Below are 22,549 nucleotides of genomic sequence, written 5' to 3' on the forward strand. Positions count from 1 at the left end.
TCGCGTTTTCTCTCTCATGGCCACATCTTTCACAATTCATTTTATCCAGAATATGCCTCTTAAAAAGCTCCGCTCTAGTTTTAATTTTTCCATGCATCACCAACCATAAAAAAATTTTAACTCGTTGGGGCCCGGAAAGGGACTTCCTTAATTATTTTTCAAAAGCACATCCTATAAAACTCCAACAGATGGAGTCCAAGTTCTAGAATAGATGAATAAATGATGTCAATTAAATGGCAATAGCCCGCCAAAGAAGACAGAGAAACAAGTTAGGAGAGATTCTAGAGTGTACCAAAAGTATTTCATTTAATTAATATATATATATATATATATATATATGTTATGTGTGTATTTATTTTAAAAAATTATTATGTAATTAATAATTATATTTAATTAAACTATACATATCATATATGTATTAGTTATATGTAGCACTTATATTATACTCTAGAATTTCTCACAAGATAATATGTCAATATACCACAAACACAAAGTTTGAATCCTGTGAAATATGTTTAAAATTGACTCCTTTAGAAATTATTATGTGGTGGTGAAATGATTAAGATAAATAATATATTAACACATGTCAATATATAATTATGCTACATCAATGAGGGTACCATTGGTTTCACATTTTTATTTTACGTCTTAACTTTTGTATTGACAGAATTAGTTTTGTATTATATATATATATAACTACTAAGTTATTTTTTGCAATCAATAAATATCTAATAACTGAATACTTTTATATTTATGATCATAAAATTTTTACTTTTTAAATAAATATTAAAATATCTTAAAAATAATAAATTATATTTTTTTAACACTAATTAAAACAAATAATTTTCACATTTAATCTTGTTTTAGTCTATAACATGGACCATTCGCTCACCACTTGGCATAACTTTGTAACCTAGGTCCTGTTTGGAATCGAAGTATTATACCTTTTAAGTTACAACTGCCGTAAAAATTTTGTAATTATAAAACAAAAAATTAATAGCTGTGAACTTAATGATTGCTTACTAAACTATAGGCATTTATTTATTTAATTAATTGTCTAAAATTTACTTGTTAATGTTATTGACAATACTTATGTATTGATTAAAAATATGAAGTAAGGTATTGATCTTACTGATCAACAGAAATATTTTATACTAGATTGACATATTTTTGTATTTATTTTAATGTTAAAACTTTAATTTCTCATTTCTACTGATAAAATTTAGAAATGGATATTCTATGTAGATTTTTAAGCTCCTATTATAAATTTATAGTTTGACTTATATAATTTAATTTATTTTTGTGTTTTTAAAAGTATTGTTTTAATATTTGTGAAGTAAAAACCCATTGTAGGTTACGCGAGGATTTAGTAATTGTTAAAACCTACAGCAGGTGAATTTTTTTTTAAATAAAAAACCCATAGTGAGTTAAGAATTTACTGATTTAATTACTTTTTACAAGTGCATGTTTGATAATGATAAAATCACTGCACTGAAAGAAATTCTATGAAGAATATAATTCTTGTTCTGTATTTTTAATGAAATTTACAGAATTATTTATACAAATAAAGACAAAGTAGCCGTTGAAAGGCTTAATAATATTAAAGGAGAATAAGTGAATACTTCCTAAACTATTGCACAATATCTTTATAAAATAGGAATGAAATATTCCTACATGATATTGACATTCAAGTGCAAAAATCGTGCCGGAGATATTCCTTGACAAATAACTTTGACGGGAGCAAGTCGAGTGGAGTGATAAACCCGTTCTTGACTTGACCGTTAATGACTAGCTAAACAGCATAAATAAATGTATAACGATTCTTATATAAAAAGCCACCACCACCCCAAGCCAAAAGAAAAAAAAAAAAAAATTTGTGCTGAATACAACAATATAATTTCTTCAGTTTTTACTTGGAAACAAGAGAGATGAATATCAAGAGGCAGAAGCCAAAAGCTATTGTAGTTGGAGGAAGCATTGCCGGGGAATCATGCGCAAAAGCACTTATTTCAGCAGGATGGGATGTTGTTGTGATTGAGAAAACTCGTGGACCCCCAACCCAAAACGCAACCGGTGCTGGCCTTGGACTCGATCCATTGGCTCAGAAAATTGTTCAGTCATGGCTCCATGAACCTGAACTTCTTTACAACAACACTTTACCTATCACCATTACTGAGGTATATAATATAATATATTTAATTTCTTTTTTCCCAGTAGAATCCAATAGTGCTTTGAATTATTATTTTTTTTTTGTTTTAATCACGAGGTATCCTGGGGAGAGCTCCAACTGTGGGAGGCACCTTTAAGCCCGTACCACAACCCATACTAGAAGTCCCCGCTCGAACCGGGAGGCACAGGTTCTCCCAACAAAGGCGACTTCCCTGCGACTCGTGTATACTTTGAATTATACTGATCTCTTAAAGATATATACAATGGTGTATGGTTAAGATTTGATAAAAGTATATTTTGTTCTGCACAAAATACAATTTAGAATGGAATCTCATTGGGAAAAAAATATCTATATATGTTGAATAGATAAAATTTCAATTTGTGTTTAATTGCAGAACCTAGCAACCGATGGGGAAAAGAAGATCAGCTGGGTAATAGGAAGAGAAGAAGGCGCTAAGTTTCTGAATGCATATTGGGCTGATCTTCATGGCCTTATATACAATACTCTGCCACCTGAAATATTTTTATGGGGTCACCAGTACCTCTCTTTCTGTATTTCTGAAGACAAATTAACTGTCAAAGTTAGAGCTAAGGAACTTCAGACTGCTGAAATAATCGAGATAGTAGGAGATTTGCTCGTTGGAGCAGATGGGATCCTCTCATCAATTGGTCAGAGCATTCTACCTGACTTCAAATTGAGGTTTGTGCTTGCTTGTGAATATCAATAAAAGTAATTAATTTTTGAGTATTTTGTTTCTTAAATTTCAATGTGTTTTTAATAGGTACACAGGATACTGTGCGTGGAGAGGTTTTTAATTTTTCAGAAAACGATTCAGAAACCATCTTAGGCATTCGAAAATCGTATCCTGATATTGGGAAATGCCTTTACACGAATATTGGTTCAGGATCTCACATCATAGTCACTGAGCTTAAGAAAGAGAAGTTCAATTGGGTTTGGTATGTCAATCAACCTGAGCCCGAGCTCAAGGTAACTGCTTACTTTTGTTTCATCTTTTTATTTTGGGTTGAGTGCTAAAATCTAATTTTTGCAAACGATCAACACAGCTCAGACCATCACTGGATCCATTTTTTTTTTAATTTTAATTTTCCGGTTTATCAATGCATTATGACGTCACATTGGGAAACAAATTATTTTATTCTCTGCAGGGAAATACAACTTCTGTGAAAGTAAGCAGTGACATGATCGAGGAGTTGCACCAAAGAGCAGAGCAGGTTTGGTTACCTGAATTGTCAAGATTGATCAAAGAAACAAAGGATCCTTTCCTTAATGCTATATATGATTGCGATCCTTTGGAGAAAATCATCTGGGACAGAGTGGTGTTAACAGGAGATGCAGCTCACCCGACAACTCCACACTCTGCCAGAAGCACAAACATGGCGATAATAGATGCAGCAGTGTTAGGAAAATGCCTCGAGAAGTGGGGGCCGGATCATTTATACTCTGCTCTGGAAGAATATCAATCCATTAGGAAACCTGTAACTTCAGCACAAGTTCTACATTCGCGACGATTGGGTCAAATGAAACAAGGGTTAAGTATTCCTGGAAGGGAGCGGCCTTTTGATCCAAAGACAGCAAGTCTAGAGGACTCGGAATTCATCGTTGTGCCTCCTTTCGACGTTGTTCCTCCGATTCTTGATTCAATTTTTCGTTCTGCTTGATAACTTCAAAGGACACGGCTTGGTCTGTTCATTATGCTAACTATAGCTGCCTATAAATAAGAGGGTTGACCTCAATTGTGTGAGTAAAAGAACTGCTATACTTATGTTCCTTCCTGTAATAACGAAAGCCTCTTACTTAATTCAGTGTCTCTACTTCTTCAGCAAAATAAAAATAAATTCTTGATCGAAATACACCCAACTTTTCCAATTTTCTTATAAAAATGACATCACGATAGGATGGGATTGTCCTTGTGTTGTGTCATTGATCTATCCATATTTGTTTTTCCCAAAAACAATTTCCATGAAGGAGGATGTTTTGCTGCTTGTTAGTGCACGCTATTTAAGCACAAGACATGATTGAGATTTATGCAAGGTATGTGGTAGAATTTATGTAAGACGACCGATGAAGCTAAACATGAGAGTTAGTAACTTTTACTATGGTGATCAACGCGTTGAAGAAAAATTTTAGAATTTTTATTATAAGTGGTGCATACAAAAGTTGGTGAGTCGAACTTGTACTCAAATACTAGCTCATGTATTAGGAGTTGCCGTAGGCTTACGTTATTAATCTAGTAACTAATATTAGCGATATGAAACATTTTTTCTATCATCTTCCATCACATGTGTGTAGGTCAATCTTTTTGTTTGGTCCTTGTCTTGTGATAAGATAATGTGAGTGATTTTGAGAGAAAATATGAAAAACACAAACAATGAAAATTCCCTTTTACTTAAACTATGACAGATTTTTTTACACTGAAGTTGATAGAAGACACTCGAATGCGCAGGAGTGAAATCTTGGCAAATTAAAGCGAGAACTAAGACATGCTAGTCCTTTCTCGCGCATTTAGTTGGCATTATTTTGCTTTGCAAATAAATGCGGGCATGGTTGAAGGCATTTTATCTTTCCGGAAGTGGATGGAGAAATAAATATAATTAAAAGGGATGCGAATAATAAATGCAATTTTTTCTTAATAACGAAGAATATATTAGAAATAAATTGAAATGTAATAAAATACTTGAAATAATTCAAGTGATGGGTTTTTTCTTTGTCAATAACGCCCGATAGTTCCTTGTCATGACTCATGAGCTTCTTATCTTCTGTCTTGAAGGAAGAAATTACGAAAGACAAATAAAACGATTTCCTTTACACATTCAATCAATGCTGCTCATCCATAAGTTGCCCATTTCATAATAATAATAGTACAATACAGATAGCTCAACAGCACCAACCAAAACTTCGCCACCAGTCACGGTGAAATGTGAGATGCCTGCGCTGATTCTTATTTTTATTTTAATTTTTATAATTACTGATCGAATAACATTATTTTGTTTAATTATTTGTTTTGAATAAACTAGAGAATGACATTTAAAATATCAAATATCAAATTTAATGATTTGTTGAGAGCGGTATGAGTATCTTCGCATAAAAACTAAAAGTTAGTTGGTTAGCTAGTTATAATAGAAAAAAATTAAGGGACCAATTTGAAATATTTGAGCTAGTTATATAAATTTCCCATAGATTTTCACGTACCGTTAGTTTTAAGAATTCAACTTTGACATGATTATGAATTCCAAAAATTGATTAAGAAGAAAGACAGAAACTTTAGCAATGATGCTGAATCAATCATTCATTTTATTTAAATTATGACTGGTAATGTTTGGGGTTGACGACGCCTCACCAACTGTCAGGCAATTATCGTTTCCAAAAGTTTTCCAGATTCAGCCTGAAAATTTAACGGCTGTAAAAAACTAATTGAGGATGAGTCTTTCTTTGTTATTATATCAATTGTTTTATAATTTTAAGAAGATGAATCAGCATTGTAAGCCATCATTTTCATTTATAATAAAGTTAATATACAAAATGACTGGTGAGCTACCACCATACCGGGCGGTGCATGGAAAGATGGGGAATTTGGGACTTCCAGTGCGGCGAGAGACTGAGCATGAGGGTGCTGCAGCGGCTGGGCATCACTTATGAGGTAGCTACTTAATGACCTGATCAGTTGAGTTTTGGAGAATTTGGATTTTGGATCAATTAGTTAGGGAGTTGAGTGAGTTTTGTAACTTTAAGAAAATAGAATTTGGCTGTAATTATTAGTTATATCTTTATTTTTTTACGATAAGTTTTAATAAGAGTAAATTTACAATTAACTATTATTATTTAAAAAAAAAAAAAAACCTTAGCCTCCTCTTACCTCCGCCCTTGGTACCTGCTAAAACCAAATACCCAAATTATGAAAACGAAGAGCGAGACGATATGTTACTGGATTGTTATCAAAATTTGAAGCTAGAACTTAGCAATTGCCCAAAGATAAAGATTTGCTAAGATTTTAAGACCCACAGACTTTTTAGTACCAATTTATCTTCGTTCCTTTAAGAATGATGGTGATTTGTAGAGCCATGCCCTGTATTCAAAATAAACAAATTTGAAGAATATATCTGTTGATTCTGGTAGGGCAGGAGTCTCATGCACAAGTTTCTCATCTATTTTCTTACCAGAACAAATTTCTAGTCAAAATGAGGGCGTGAAAGGAAGATAAATAGACGAAATTTGGCCCACCACTTCATTCTTCCTAAATGAATAGCTTTTTACCCTATCAAACGAGGAAAAATGGATTAGATTCTCCCTTAATTTGATCTGATTAGTGATTACTAAATAAAGACCACAGACTTTATTGTAGTGTGTTTCGTCATTTAATACATTGAAGTTTGTATGTGGCCCTAGTTTTAGATCACTTAATTGGAAAGGCACTTCCTTAATTATTTTTCAAAAGCACATCCTATAAGACTCCAACAGATGGAGTCCAAGTTCTAGAATAGATGAATAAATGATGTCAATTAATTGGCAATAGCCCACCAAAGAAGACAAAGAAAACAAGTTAGGAGAGATTTTACGGTATACCAAAATTACTACACTTAATTAATATATATACGCTATATGTGTATTTATTTTTAAAAAATTATCATGTAATTAATAGTTATATTTAATTAAACTATACATATCATACATGTATTAGTTATATGTAGCACCTATATTATACTCTAGAATTTCTCACAAGATAATATGTCAATATACCATAAACACAAAGTTTGAATCCTGTGAAATATGTTTAAAATCGACTCTTGTAGAAATGATTATGTGGTGGTGAAATGATTATGATAAATAATATATTAACACATGTCAATATATAATTATGCTACATCAATGAGGGTACCATTGGTTTCACATTTTTATTTTACGTCTTAACTTTTGTATTGACAATATTAGTTTTGTATTATATATATATATATATATATATATAACTACTAAGTTATTTTTTGCAATCAATAAATATCTAATAACTCAATACTTTTATATTTATGCTCATAAAATTTTTACTTTTTAAATAAATATTAAAATATCTTAAAAATAAAAAATTATATTTTTTTAACACTAATTAAAACAAATAATTTTCACATTTAATCTTGTTTTAGTTAATAACAGGGACCATTCGCTCACCACTTGGCATAACTTTGTAACCTAGGTCCTGTTTGGAATCGAAGTATTATACCTTTTAAGTTACAACTGTCGTAAAAATTTTGTAATTATAAAACAAAAAATTAATAGCTGTGAACTTAATGATTGCTTACTAAACTTTAGGTATTTATTTACTTAATTAATTGTCTAAAATTTACTTGTTAATGTTATTGACAATACTTATGTATTGATTAAAAAGATGAAGTAAGGTATTGATCTTATTGATCAACAAAAATATTTTATACTAGATTGACATATTTGTGTATTTATTTTAATGTTAAAACTTTAATTTCTCATTTCTACTGATAAAATTTAGAAATGAGTATTATATGTAGATTTTTAAGCTCCTATTATAAATTTATAGTTTGACTTATATAATTTAATTTATTTTTTGTGTTTTTAAAAGTATTGTTTTAATATTTGTGAATTAAAAATCCATTGCAGGTTACGCGAGGATTTAGAAACCTACAGCAGGTGAATTTTTTTTAAAAATAAAAAACCCATAGCGAGTTAAGAATTTACTGATTTAATTACTTTTTACAAGTGCATGTTTGATAATGATAAAATCCCTGCACTGAAAGAAATTCTATGAAGAATATAATTCTTGTTCTGTATTTTTAATGAAATTTACAGAATTATTTATACAAAATAAAGACAAAGTAGCCGTTAAAAGGTTTAATAATATTAAAGGAGAATAAGTGAATACTTCCTAAACTATTGCACAATATCTTTATACAATAGGAATGAAATATTTCTTCATGATATTGACATTCAAGTGCAAAAATCGTGCCGGAGATATTCCTTGACAAATAACTTTGATGTGAGGAAGTCGTGTCACGTGCGGAGTGATAAACCCGACTTGACCGTTAATGACTTTCCTTTTGGTAATCTTGGTCAGCTTGCTTAACAAGTGGTACCCACAACCCATCCATACTGCTAGGCTAGCTAAACAGCATAAATAAATGTATAACGATTCTTATATAAACAGCCACCACCCCAAGCCAAAAGAAAAAAAAAATTATGCTGAATACAACAATATAATTTCTTCAGTTATATTTACTTGGAAACAAGAGAGATGAATATGAAGAAGCAGAAGCCAAAAGCTATTGTAGTTGGAGGAAGCATTGCTGGGGAATCATGCGCAAAAGCACTTGTTTCAGCAGGCTGGGATGTTGTTGTGATTGAGAAAACTCGTGGACCCCCAACCCAAAACCCAACCGGTGCTGGCCTTGGACTCGATCCATTGGCTCAGAAAATTGTTCAGTCATGGCTCCATGAACCTGAACTTCTTTACAACAACACTTTACCTGTCACCATTACTGAGGTATATAATATAATATATTTAATTTTTTTTTTCCCAGTAGAATCCAGTAGTGCTTTGAATTATACTGATCTCTTAAAGATATTAGTTGCACACGTGTATATACAATGGTGTATGGTTAAGATTTGAGAAAAGTATATTTTGCTCTGCACAAAGTACAATTTAGAATGGAATCTCATTGGGAAAAAAATATCTATATATGTTGAATAGATAAAATTTCAATTTGTATTTAATTGCAGAACCTAGCAACCGATGGGGAAAAGAAGATCAGCTGGGTAATAGGAAGAGAAGAAGGCGCTAAATATCTTACAGCATATTGGGCTGATCTTCATGGCCTTATATACAATACTCTGCCACCTGAAATATTTTTATGGGGTCACCAGTACCTCTCTTTCTGTATTTCTGAAGACAAATTAACTGTCAAAGTTAGAGCTAAGGATCTTGAGACTGATGAAATAATCGAGATAGTAGGAGATTTGCTCGTCGGAGCAGATGGGATCCTCTCATCAATTGGTCGGAGCATTCTACCTGACTTCAAATTGAGGTTTGTGCTTGCTTGTGAATATCAATAAAAGTAATTAATTTTTGAGTATTTTGTTTCTTAAATTTCAATGTGTTTTTAATAGGTACACAGGATACTGTGCGTGGAGAGGTGTTTTTAATTTTTCAGAAAACGATTCAGAAACCATCTTAGGCATTCGAAAATCGTATCCTGATATTGGGAAATGCCTTTACACGAATATTGGTTCAGGATCTCACATCATAGTCACTGAGCTTAAGAAAGAGAAGTTCAATTGGGTTTGGTATGTCAATCAACCTGAGCCCGAGCTCAAGGTAACTGCTTACTTTTGTTTCATCTTTTTATTTTGGGTTGAGTGCTAAAATCTAATTTTTGCAAACGATCAACACAGCTCAGACCATCACTGGATCCATTTTTTTTTTAATTTTAATTTTCCGGTTTATCAATGCATTATGACGTCACATTGGGAAACAAATTATTTTATTCTCTGCAGGGAAATACAACTTCTGTGAAAGTAAGCAGTGACATGATCGAGGAGTTGCACCAAAGAGCAGAGCAGGTTTGGTTACCTGAATTGTCAAGATTGATCAAAGAAACAAAGGATCCTTTCCTTAATGCTATATATGATTGTGATCCTTTGGAGAAAATCATCTGGGACAGAGTGGTGCTAACAGGAGATGCAGCTCACCCGACAACTCCACACTCTGCCAGAAGCACAAACATGGCGATAATAGATGCAGCAGTGTTAGGAAAATGCCTCGAGAAGTGGGGGCCGGATCATTTATACTCTGCTCTGGAAGAATATCAATCCATTAGGAAACCTGTAACTTCAGCACAAGTTCTACATTCGCGACGATTGGGTCAAATGAAACAAGGGTTAAGTATTCCTGGAAGGGAGCGGCCTTTTGATCCAAAGACAGCAAGTCTAGAGGACTCGGAATTCATCGTTGTGCCTCCTTTCGACGTTGTTCCTCCGATTCTTGATTCAATTTTTCGTTCTGCTTGATAACTTCAAAGGACACGGCTTGGTCTGTTCATTATGCTAACTATAGCTGCCTATAAATAAGAGGGTTGACCTCAATTGTGTGAGTAAAAGAACTGCTATACTTATGTTCCTTCCTGTAATAACGAAAGCCTCTTACTTAATTCAGTGTCTCTACTTCTTCAGCAAAATAAAAATAAATTCTTGATCGAAATACACCCAACTTTTCCAATTTTCTTATAAAAATGACACTACGATAGGATGGGATTGTCCTTGTGTTGTGTCATTGATCTATCCATATTTGTTTTTCCCAAAAACAATTTCCATGAAGGAGGATGTTTTGCTGCTTGTTAGTGCACGCTATTTAAGCACAAGACATGATTGAGATTTATGCAAGGTATGTGGTAGAATTTATGTAAGACGACCGATGATTCATAAGGAAAGCTAAACATGAGAGTTAGTAACTTGTACTATGGTGATCAACGCGTTGAAGAAAAATTTTAGAATTTTTATTATAAGTGGTGCATACAAAAGTTGGTGAGTCGAACTTGTACTCAAACACTAGCTCATGCATTAGGAGTTGCCTTAGGCTTACGTTATTAATCTAGTAACTAATATTAGTGATATGAAATATTTTTTCTATCATCTTCCATCACATGTGTGTAGGTCAATCTTTTTGTTTGGTCCATGTCTAGTGATAAGATAGTGTGAGTGATTTTGAGAGAAAATATGAAAAACCCAAACAATGAAAATTCCCTTTTACTTTGTTAGAGCAGCTCATTATGCTGAACGGAAGAAGGTGAAGACTAAGATGAAGAAAATACAGAGCAAGTTACAGGGCAAGTGTGTCAGCAGTGCCAGCTCAGTTGACAGCTCAGCAGATTAGTTAAAGATGGTTGTAAGCATGATGTGCATTGTATTGAAGTTAGTTAGCTTTGATTACAGTTAGTCTTTGGATTAGTTAAATGATGTTACCGTGATTGCATTGTATATAAATAGGTGATGCTTTGTAATCAATAGTTAAGCAAAATAAGAATCAAAGTTTGTTAAGGAAATATCTCCAGAATTATCAATTCATTTTCTTAGTAACCAAACAACTTTATTTCATTTTCTTTCATGGTATCAGAGCCACTCTAATGGCTAGTTCCAGTAGCACAACATCAAATCCAAATCAAATGAATATAAATCAATCATCACATATCTCCTTTTCGTCAGCACTCCAGTCAAATTGGATCGAACAAATTTCATGATTTGACGAAAGCAAGTTCTCACTACAATAAGAGGAAATCGTCTTGAAGATTTTATTTCTGGAAATCAAATCATAGCAGAACAATACATTTCTAATACAGTAGCTGATGGATCAGTGCAGAGAATCACGAATCCAGCTTACATCAACTGGCGAGCTCAGGATCAAACTTTGCTTGGCTGGATTTTATCCTCGATAAGTGAAGGTATCTTAAATACTGTTCTTAATTGCGAAAATTCATTTGAAGCATGGAGATCAATTGAAAAACAATTTGGAGTACAATCTGAGGCTAGAGTTATGCAATTGAGGTATGAAATGAATGTCCTTAGAAAAGAGAATATGTATGTTGAGGAGTACTGTTTAAAAGTAAAAGTTGTTGCTGATAAGCTTGCTTGTGCTGGTAGCCCTGTGTCTGAGAAAGATCTGCTAATGCAAATTTTGAATGGCCTAGGACCTGGATTTCTAGATCTTACTTCAATAATTACTGTTAATAGAATGTCGTATGATGATGCTTATGCATTACTCTTAACACATGAGGCAAGAATGGAACAAAATCATAATACTAAAGATCTGTTTAGTGCAAACTATGGGATGATGAATGCTAATTACTCTCAGTTTAGAGGAAATAATAAGAGAAGTGGTTATAGTGGATATCAAGGGCAATTTAATGCTGGAAATAGGAATCAAAATGGAGGAAGAGGAATGTCTTTCAATTCATTCTCAAGAGGTTTTCCAGCTGGTGGATATACTGGTAATGCTGGTGGCAGAGGACAGCAAATGAATGCATATGCTTATAAACCTATGCTTAACAACAGGCATAATTTCAATATGAATCATGGTTCAACTTCAATGTCCAATGGAAATGGATATGATGATAATGTGCTTATCTGTTAAATTTGTCATAAAGCTGGACATGCAGTTGATGTTTGTTGGCACAGACACTTTGATGGCTATGCTCCTCAACCCAGACAATTTGGAAGGGTCAGAGGGCATAAGTCTGCTTATATGGCTAACTTTGATCCACAAATTGGCTTTACTTCACAATTTGAAGATTCGTTTGCTACAGAATATCCTGGTTATCATGGGTATCATCCACCTGATATGAATGCATCAGTAAGTCATCACTCATCTGATATACATTCTGCACTTGGAGCAACTTATATTACAAATTTTGAAGGACCAGTTGATAAAGGGTGGTATCTTGATAGTGGAGCTACGCATCACATCACTAACAACATGGCCAATATGCATATCAGAGATCAATTCACTGGAGCAGATCAGCTCATTATTGGAAATGGACAAGGTTTGCCCATAACTCATGTTGGTGATGCATCATTTCTCTTTAAAAGTTCCAATTCTACACACAAACACTCACCTATAGCACTTAAAGATATTCTGTTGGTGCCTTCCATTACCAAAAATTTGTTAAGTATCTCACAGCTGACCACTGATAACAACTTGTCTGTTGAATTTCTTGGAAATGTTTGTTTTGTGAAGGATTCTCTAAGGGGACAGGTGCTTCTGCAGGGTCTTGCTGAGAAAGGGTTATACAGGTTGTTATTGAAATCATCATCATCATCTCAGTTATCATCATATTTTCTTTCTCATATGTGTTCCAATAAACCTTTGTCTATGCTTTCTTGTTGCTGTTTCAATTCTGTTCCTTCTGGAGTATTTACAGAATTTCAGAAATCATGTAATCAAACTGATGATTCAGCTTGTAAAACTTCAGTTAATAAAGCTATTTTGCTTTATAGAAAGTTTGGTCATCCCAATCATCAAATATTAACACATATACTCAAAACAGCAAAATCTATTCATTTACCTGCATATCAAAAGCAACAAATGCATCAGTATATCTGTGAGGCCTGTCAAATGGGCCAAACACATAAACTTCATTTTCCAATTACTGAAACCAAAACCTCCAAAATTCTAGAACTTATGCACACTGATTTATGGGGCCCTTCTCCCATTATTTCTAGAGATGGTTATCAGTATTATATAAGTTTTGTAGATGACTACAACAGGTATACATGGATTTATCCTTTGAAGCTAAAGTCTGAGGCATTAGAAGTCTTTAAGCTCTTTAAACTGCAGGTTGAAAATCAGTTTAGCACAACTATTAAGATAATGCAATCTGATTGGGGGGGAGAGTATAGACCATTTACTGAGTTTTTAAGCCAATTTGGTATCATTTTTAGACATCCTTGTCCTTATACTCATCATCAAAATGGGTTAGTTGAAAGGAAGTATAGGCATATTGTTGAATTGAGTCTGACTCTCTTAGCTCAAGCTCAACTTCCCTTTAAGTTCTGGTGGGATGCATTTCATACTGCTGTATATCACATCAACAGACTTCCATCTCCTGTTTTGCAACTTTTAACCCCATATGAAAAGACATTCAAACACAAACCTGATTATGATTTTCTCAAATGTTTTGGGTGTTCTTGTTATCCTTACTTAGGAGATTACAATAAACATAAATTTGCCTACCATTCTAGTAAGTGCATATTCATTGGTTACAGTCCTTCACATAAGGGCTACAAATGTTTACACCCTTCAGGTCGAGTCTATGTGGCAAGACATGTTACCTTTGATGAATCAGTTTTTTCTTATGCCACTGAGTTTGTTTTTCATAGTCATGCTAAAACTGATTCTCAAATTTCTCATTCCCTTACACCACAATAAATCCATCATATCTCTTCTTTACCTGTCAATAACAGCACTGGTAATCTGAACTCTGTAAGATCTGGAAGCAGCAGTTCAAGTCACTCAGATCATCTAGAACAGACAGCAACTGATCAGAATTCACAACAAGCTACCATAAATGACAAGTCACCTTTTCATACATGTCCAACAATTGTTGAATCTATACAAAATATTCCAGAACCTCCACATCACTCTTTACCTATACAAAGTCACCATCCTAGCAACACTTCTTTCTATCCATATACATAACCAAATACACATCAGATGATAACCAAAAGTAAAGCAGGGATTTTCAAGCCCAAAATTTATACTACTGTGCTTACTCACAAGGAACCAGATACTGTGCAAGAGGCATTAAATGATTCAAAGTGGCTACAAGCTGTGAGGGAGGAATATGATGCCTTGATTAAGAATAATACATGGACATTGGTTCCAAGACAAGCTGATCAGCATGTGGTTGGAAATAAATGGGTGTATAGAATCAAATATAATACAGATGGAAGTGTAGCTAAGTATAAAGCTAGACTTGTTGCAAAGGGTTTTCAGCAAGTGGCAGGGATTAACTATTTTGAGACATTTAGCCCAGTTGTGAAGTCAGCTACAGTTAGAGTGATACTTATCTTGGCAGTGATGAATCAGTGGAGAATAAGGCAAGTGGATGTCAATAATGCCTTTTTGAATGGAGAGCTAACAGAAGAAGTTTTCATGTCTCAACCTGATGGCTTTATTGATGCTCAGAGATCTGATTTTGTATGCAAATTATACAAGTCTCTGTATGGACTCAAGCAAGCTCCTAGAGCCTGGTATGACAAGCTTAAAGGATGCTTAATGAGCTAGGGTTTCACTACTACTAGTTCTGACACCTCATTGTTTGTTAGGAAGATCAAGACATCTATGATCATAGTTCTTATATATGTTGATGACATACTGATCACAGGTCCAAATACTGAGGAGCTGGAAGGTTTCATAACTGAATTCAGCAAAACTTTTGCTCTAAAGGATCTGGGAGTATTATCTTATTTCCTTAGAATTGAGGTATTATATGATGCAGATTGTATGTACTTATCACAGAGAAAGTATATCAGAGATTTGTTATCGAAGGTAGAAATGGCTGAATGTAAGGGCATTGATACACCCATGAGTACTGGCTCTAAACTGTAAAAGATAGTTCAAGGGGAACTTGGATACTATCTTGAAGATCCAACTCATTATAGAAGCATAGTTGGAGGAATGCAGTACCTGATACTTACCAGACCTGAGATTGCGTTTGCTATAAACAAGCTTAGTCAGTATGTAGCTGCACCAACACTACAACATCTAATGGCATGCAAGAGAGTTCTAAGATATCTGAAGGCAACTCAAGATTATGGTTTCAAAGTTTTTAGAGAAGGAAGCTTAACACTCACTAGTTTTACTGATGCAGATTGGGCATGTGACTTAGATGATAGGAAATCAGTTGGTGCTTATTGCATTTATTTAGGCAACAATTTGATATCCTGGTCTTCTAAGAAACAATAAGTGATAACCAGATCAAGTGCCGAGAGTGAGTATAGAGCTTTGGCATCAGTAAGTGCAGAGCTGACATGGTTACAATCCTTATTTTATGAGTTGGGAATAAGTTGCATAGAAAAGCCAATCATATGGTGTGACAACATTAGTGCCACTGAACTAGCAAAGAACCCTATGTATCATTCAAGAACAAAGCATATCGAAATTGATATGCACTTCATTAGGAATAAGGTTCTTACTGGTGAGTTGATTATTCACTATGTACCAAGTGAAGAACAGATTGCAGACATAATGACCAAGCCTCTCTCATTTATAAGGTTCAACTACTTGAGGTCCAAACACAATGTCCATCTTTGTCCTCTGAGTTTGAGGGGGGCTGTTAGAGCAGCTCATTATGCTGAACAGAAGAAGGTGAAGACTAAGATGAAGAAAATACAGAGCAAGTTACAGGGCAAGTGTGTCAGCAGTGCCAGCTCAGTTGACAGCTCAGCAGATTAGTTAAAGATGGTTGTAAGCATGATGTGCATTGTATTGAAGTTAGTTAGCTTTGATTACAGTTAGTCTTTGGATTAGTTAAATGATGTTACCGTGATTGCATTGTATATAAATAGGTGATGCTTTGTAATCAATAGTTAAGCAAAATAAGAATCAAAGTTTGTTAAGGAAATATCTCCAGAATTATCAATTCAATTTCTTAGTAACCAAACAACTTTATTTCATTTTCTTTCATACTTAAACTAAGACAGATTTTTTTACACTGAAGTTGATAGAAGACACTCGAATGCGCAAGAGTGACATCTTGACAAATTAAAGCGAGAACTAAGACATGCTAGACTGCTAGTCCTTTCTCGCGCATTTAGTTGACATTATTTTGCTTTGCAAATAAATGCGGGCATGGCTGAAGGCATTTTATCTTTCCAGAAGTGGATAGAGAAATAAATATAATTAAAAGGGATGCGAATAATAAATGCCAGTTTTTCTTAATAACGAAGAATCTATTAGAAATAAATTGAAATGTAACAAAATACTTGAAATAATTCAAGTGATGGGTTTTTTCTCTGTCAATAACGCTTGATAGTTCCTTGTCATGAGCTTCTTATCTTCTGTCTTGAAGGAAGAAATTACAAAAGACGAATAAAATGATTTCCTTTACACATTCAATCAATGCTGCTGCCTTTATATCTTTATTATTCTCGGAGGGATGATACTGTTGAGAGCCGAAACCATTACCCATACTCACTCCTCTTATGGCCATGTCTAACTCTCTACAATAATTTCTATATTGCTGTTCTTCAGTTCTTCCACTACTCAACAAATGCGAAGGTATGCGATGGCTCCCCTCAATCAAGTTGATTTTACATTTGTTACAATCTACTCCCGCCATTGCTAGAGCCTCTATGGACATGTTTTAACAAGGTGAAGGAGGAGCTAAATAAAATTCACAATTTTCCTGAAAGTTTACAGCTTCCAGGAAATTCACCACCTCTATAGAATTGTAATAATAAGGATTGTGGTCTCCGTAAAAGAATTTATAAGAGTTAATATAAAAGATTTGTTTAGGAGAATGAATTTTATACGGACTAGAAATACTCATGATTAATTGGTTATTCAGATGGTTTAGAAATCCTCTCGATATTAGGAAGCCATTTAAGAGCCTAATTATTGTTGTTCTAAATATTAGTTTGCACCAACTTCCAATTCCACAATTACTCTGACAGCGGTTTTCACGGACTTATTTATGTATCTGAATCTTTTTATTCATGAAAGAATAATCTCTTGCAAACTCACAACTTCAATTATGAGTAAACTAGCTAGCAACCATTTCTTTACTTTTAATTGCTTTAGAAATTAAAGATTCGTCAGTCGCCAGATTCCGCAGTGATTCTGTTGCATTGGATGTCTTCAATTTCCTTTTGCATTCCATTATTTGTTGGACTACTTATGCACGAGTGGAGGAGGAATTCTAGAATACATTTGAAATACATTTGAAATAATACAATCAACCAATGCATGCACACCACTCGTATGGAGATTTTTCAAAAATAAATGTACACTTGTCATAATATTATCTACTTGTTATATGACTGACATGATATTTTTTATGTATTCTAAATATTTTCTGAGTGGAGACCATGAGTGGTAACATCCTCGTGACAAAAGAGTATTACAAAAAGAGAATCACTTGTCAATTTCAATATTTATTGTATTGAAACTACTAAGTATATAAGCTCGGACAACCCTAATTTCATGAAGAGGGGTTAAAGACAATACTATTCTAAAAGAAAATGGAACGAAATCATCCATCCATAGCCATTATTTGACTTTTAGATTTGCCCTTCCAAATTTTAACAAAATGCGCAGACGATTTTTAATTTATTCATGTGAGCGAAGTACAACAAAATTATTGAACCAATCAGAACCAAGATGGAAATGATCATAAGCAAAAGTAATTTGCAAGGACGAATGGAAGCAGATAAATTATTCTAATTAAGAAGGATATTTACTAGGATCATACCTTAATCACTTTATTATAAATTAAAAATGTCCGTACAAAAACTGCCGCAAATTAATTAAACTATTGGAAAAAGAAAACTTGTAGACAAAATCTCAATGAATTTTAAGCCCATTTGGCTAACAAAGACATGCAACCAGCACCTAAAAGAAGAGAAACATTTGCTCCAAACTGAAGCCTTTTATTGGTTTGCATCTTTGGATTCATAAAATCTGCAGCAAGAAGACCCACCAAGGACATGTATATTAGGATTCCGGCTGCCGCTGCATTGAATATTCCTTCAACAATAAGAGCAGTGGGGCTATTTTCGTCATAAACACTTGATATTCCAATGCCTAATTTTACACTAATTTGATCATTTTGTAATATAAAAATTTGACAATTGAAAAACAAATCAACTTTTTTTTTCTTAAAAGAAAACGAATCAACTTTTAAATTCATTTTGAAGTAAAAAAAAAATTGACAGTAAAATACTATTAACGTAAGGGGATTTCAGTAAATTTTAGAACATGAGAGATAAATGACTAATTTTACTAGACAAAGGGGGTTAATTTTCTCCTAAAAAAAATTAGGTATTGGTTGATGACTTTTAAAAAACAAACTACTCTTTATTATTATTTTTTTTAATTTTCTTTTTGTTCGACCAAAACTCGCATGGTATTGGGATATACCTAAATTTGATGTAAAATTAGGGATTAGTTAAATGAAATAATTTAAACACTGCATAAAATCTGTTTGTGGGATATGCTTCGACGAAGACCAGCAGTGATGAGCAGACATTTGGTAGCAGGGTTCCCCGAACAGGTATATCTTGTAAGAGTCTGGTAGCCGGGGGAGCAGGAGCAGGAATATCCTGCTCGTCCACGAGTACGTCATCCACGAGGCCAATCTCATGTTGGAAGCATAAAGTCATTCCTGCTACATTCCTGCTAAGGGTTGAGTCGAGGAGACCCAGTCAACGACAGTTGGCGAGACGTGCTCTCCAGTTCAAGAATCAAGGCACGAAGGCCATGCAACCACCCACGACTACGGAAATGGAGCATCCACTTTCGAGAGGTGGGAGGATAACGAGCGCGAATGGAGGGAAGGCCTGAGTTCAGAAGTGGCCTATAAAAAGGTAGCCAACGAAGGTAAAAGGGTTAGAATTTTTTATAGGAGAACTAAGATAAAGAGAGCTCTAAAGAATGGATACTAGAGAAAAGCCATAAGATTAGTGGCTAGTGTTCCCAAGAGCACAAAACCTTCATTTCTGACTTGAGCGTCGGAGGGTTTATGCTGGGGAAATAACCGGCGTACTCTGACCTGCTTCTGGGTAAGCAGGAACCTCAGGAAAAGAAGCCTTACGAGAAGAGATCTTGGTCGTGGTAGAGTTGATCGAGCAGAGATCCTGGTCGTGGTAAAGAGGGCAACCAGAATCTCGCATCAATATTTTGGCGCCGTCTGTGGGGAACTGATCACAAAGTTTTTGTTGACAGCAAGAAGAGGAGTAAAGCAAGTGGAAAAACAATGGAGGCAGGAGGAAGTAGTGCACAAGGGGGTGATATGAGGCTTAACGATTCCGTGACGCTGAAGGAGATAGACAGTGAACCACGGGAAAAAGCCATGTTTGACCGGATGAAATGGATGGAAAAGCAGATGGAGACCCTGATAACCATCCTACATGAGCTGTGGAGTGAACGAAGGGGAACCCAGGAGGAAAGGGTGAGAGGTGGTGGAGTGGCACCAGGTCCGATAGTATGAGGAGAAGTCAAACCACCAGGAGATTTAGTGGTGAGAGAGGTAACTTATCTCTGCGGGGAGAAATTCATAGAGAGGAAGAGCAATCCTCAGCAAGACAGATTTTTTATGAGGACGACGGGGTGGCGAATGCAGAGGAAACAGAGCTCAGGCAACACTTACATGATGTAGAGCAAGAGCGGGATCAAGTTGCAGCACGTGACCCTGGTCGTGCAGTGCAGCTGGAGGAGGAAGTGCGTAGACTAGCGCAGGTAATTGATGACATGCAAGGAAAGAGCAGAGCTCCTGGTTGGAGGATAATGCTGGACGGAGAATCACTGCTCGCGGCAGAGATCATGAGGGCAGTCATTCCAAGAGATTTTCGCCTCCCAGACCTTAGATATTTGGGACGAACTAATCCGTTGGTGCACATAGAGCGCTTCAACGACATAACCGGGGTGCAAGGATTATCTCAAGCCCAAAGGTACAGGGTGTTCCCACTATCCCTAGAAGGACGTGCACGCGAGTGGTACAGGAAACTTCCTCAGGGGAGTATTAAAACCTTCGAGCAGATGTGCCAGGAATTTGCAGAGTAGTTTCGTGGGGCAATGGCACCAGAAGACGACATGATGGAGTTGAAAAGCATGAAGCAGGGGGAGTAAGAAACCCTTCGGGAATTCTTCAAGAGGTTTCATCATGCTGTTCTCGATTTGGGAGCCTTTAACCATCCTCAGGCATTAACGGGATTGAAAGAAAGGGTGAAGATAAGAAGGCTTTGGTACAACTTGAGAAGCCCAGTTATTCAGACGTATGCAGCCGCATACGAGTAGGCTAAGAGGGACATAGAGATTGAGGAAGAAAAGGCAGCATGGATTAAGACAGACCAGCTAGAAGGGTTGGGAAAGAAAGAGAAGAGAGCATTACCAGGGAATGGACCGATCAGGAGGAGGGACCACCAGGCCTCAGGTAGTGGTGCAGGAGGTCGGGTAACCGCTTACCAGCCTCATCAGAGGCTACCACAGTATCAGCGCAGCAGGGCGCAACCTCCTCGCTCACCAGCTAAGGAGCCTTGGAGAAGGCATGACTCGGCATATGGTGGTCTTCATCCACACTCCCATGGTAGCAGAGGGAGCAGACTAGAAGCGCTGCCACCGCCTCTAACTCAGAACGGCATAAATAGAGAAAGGGCAGTGCACATGATCGACCAGAACCAGGACTATGGGCGGTATACTTCCTTGAAGATGCCCCTGGACGAGGTGTACGAGGCCATAAAGGACCAAGGACTACTGTACCTCTCTGCCCCAATAACAAAGCTACGCAGCAGGAGGGATATGGGACGCTATTGTAAGTTCTATGGCACTTATGGCCATACCACTGCAGAATGCAGAGATCTCAAGACCCAGATTGAGGATTTGGTGAGAAATCGGTACCTGTACGAGTTCATAAATGGGACTTTCCCGATGGTGGCCTCGACATGTGAAGGGGAGCAGAGTGACAGAAACTTGAGGCGCGAGCAGCTTACAGTAAGGGTGATAGCTGGGGGCCCAACATTGGCCAGAGATTCCAATAGATCGAGGAAGAATTATGCTAGATACGCCATGACTAGTAAAGAGGTATTCTTCAACACCCCAGCAGCCAAACGAGCAAGAGTCAGGCAAGTGCCAATCATGTGGATAGATAAGGATGAAGAAGGGATTCTATACCCCCACGAGGATGTTTTAGTCATCAAGGCCACTATTGCTAGCAAGAAGTTTGACCGGATACTGGTTGACACAGGGAGCTCAGTTGATGTGTTGTTTAAAGTAACTCTGTAGGAGATGGGAATAGCAGACTTGAAGTTGGAGTACACTAATACCTCCTTGAAGGGGTTTGGAGAAGGAAAGCCGGTCCCTCTGGGCGTGGTCGAGCTGCCTATCACGATTGGGAGCTCCCCGATAGAAAGGACTATGATACTGGACTTTGTGGTGGTGGATGAAGAAGGTCTTTATTAGATGATCCTAGGTCAGCCATTTCTGAGGATGAGCAAAGTGGTACTGTCCAACCATTATCTAGCTCTCAAGTACCGGGTGAATGGGGTAGTTGGAGTGGTACGAGGAGACTAGAGAATCGCACGAAGCTGTTACTCTTCGGCAGCAAGGGAAGCAATGCAAATAACATCCCTTGATACCCGAGTGGAAAACAAGAATGGCAGACAAGAACTTGTAGAGGAGCTGGAGACAGTGAGCCTGGGACCGAAGAATCCGGAAAAAATGATCAGAATCAGGTCGAAACTTAAAGAAGAGCAGAAGCAAGAGTTGGTACAATGCTTGCGGGCTCATGCAGATGTGTTTGCTTGGACACATGAAGACATACCAGGGATTGATCCTGAGGTAGCATGTCATAAGCTGGTAATAAAGAAAGGTGCTCGGGCAGTAAGGCAGAAAAGGAGGTGCTTCAACCAGGAGAGGTATGAGGCTATAAATGGCGAGGTGGAGAAGCTCTTGAAAGCAAGGTTCATTCGGGAAGTCAATTATCCTGAGTGGGTATCGAATGTGGTGTTAGTAAAAAAGGCTAATGGCAAGTGGAGGATGTGTGTGGATTTCACGGACCTCAACAAGGTGTGCTCGAAAGACAACTTTCCCTTACTAAAGATTGACCAGCTTGTAGACTCGACAGCTAGACATGGCCT

At 36.0% G+C, this 22,549-nt stretch overlaps 1 protein-coding gene and 1 pseudogene across 2 annotated transcripts; both read left to right on the forward strand.

Moving 5' to 3' along the window:
* The first annotated feature begins 1,857 nt into the window (after nucleotides 1-1,857).
* Nucleotides 1,858-3,989, forward strand: LOC127900216 (uncharacterized; annotated as a pseudogene). Its single transcript, XR_008052220.1, has 4 exons — nucleotides 1,858-2,177; nucleotides 2,565-2,869; nucleotides 2,952-3,157; nucleotides 3,337-3,989. The product of XR_008052220.1 is annotated as an uncharacterized LOC127900216 (transcript).
* Nucleotides 3,990-8,358: 4,369 nt separating this feature from the next.
* LOC127900220 (uncharacterized) lies at nucleotides 8,359-10,353 on the forward strand. The gene is made up of 4 exons (XM_052434583.1): nucleotides 8,359-8,690; nucleotides 8,927-9,231; nucleotides 9,314-9,521; nucleotides 9,701-10,353. Exons 1-4 carry the CDS (start codon nucleotides 8,442-8,444, stop codon nucleotides 10,211-10,213), a joined length of 1,275 nt encoding a protein of 424 aa, XP_052290543.1. The 5' UTR covers nucleotides 8,359-8,441; the 3' UTR covers nucleotides 10,214-10,353.
* The last annotated feature ends 12,196 nt before the right edge of the window (nucleotides 10,354-22,549 follow it).

The sequence above is a fragment of the Citrus sinensis genome, chromosome 1 (assembly GCF_022201045.2).
Source record: "Citrus sinensis cultivar Valencia sweet orange chromosome 1, DVS_A1.0, whole genome shotgun sequence".
NCBI classification, from domain to species: Eukaryota; Viridiplantae; Streptophyta; class Magnoliopsida; order Sapindales; family Rutaceae; genus Citrus; species Citrus sinensis.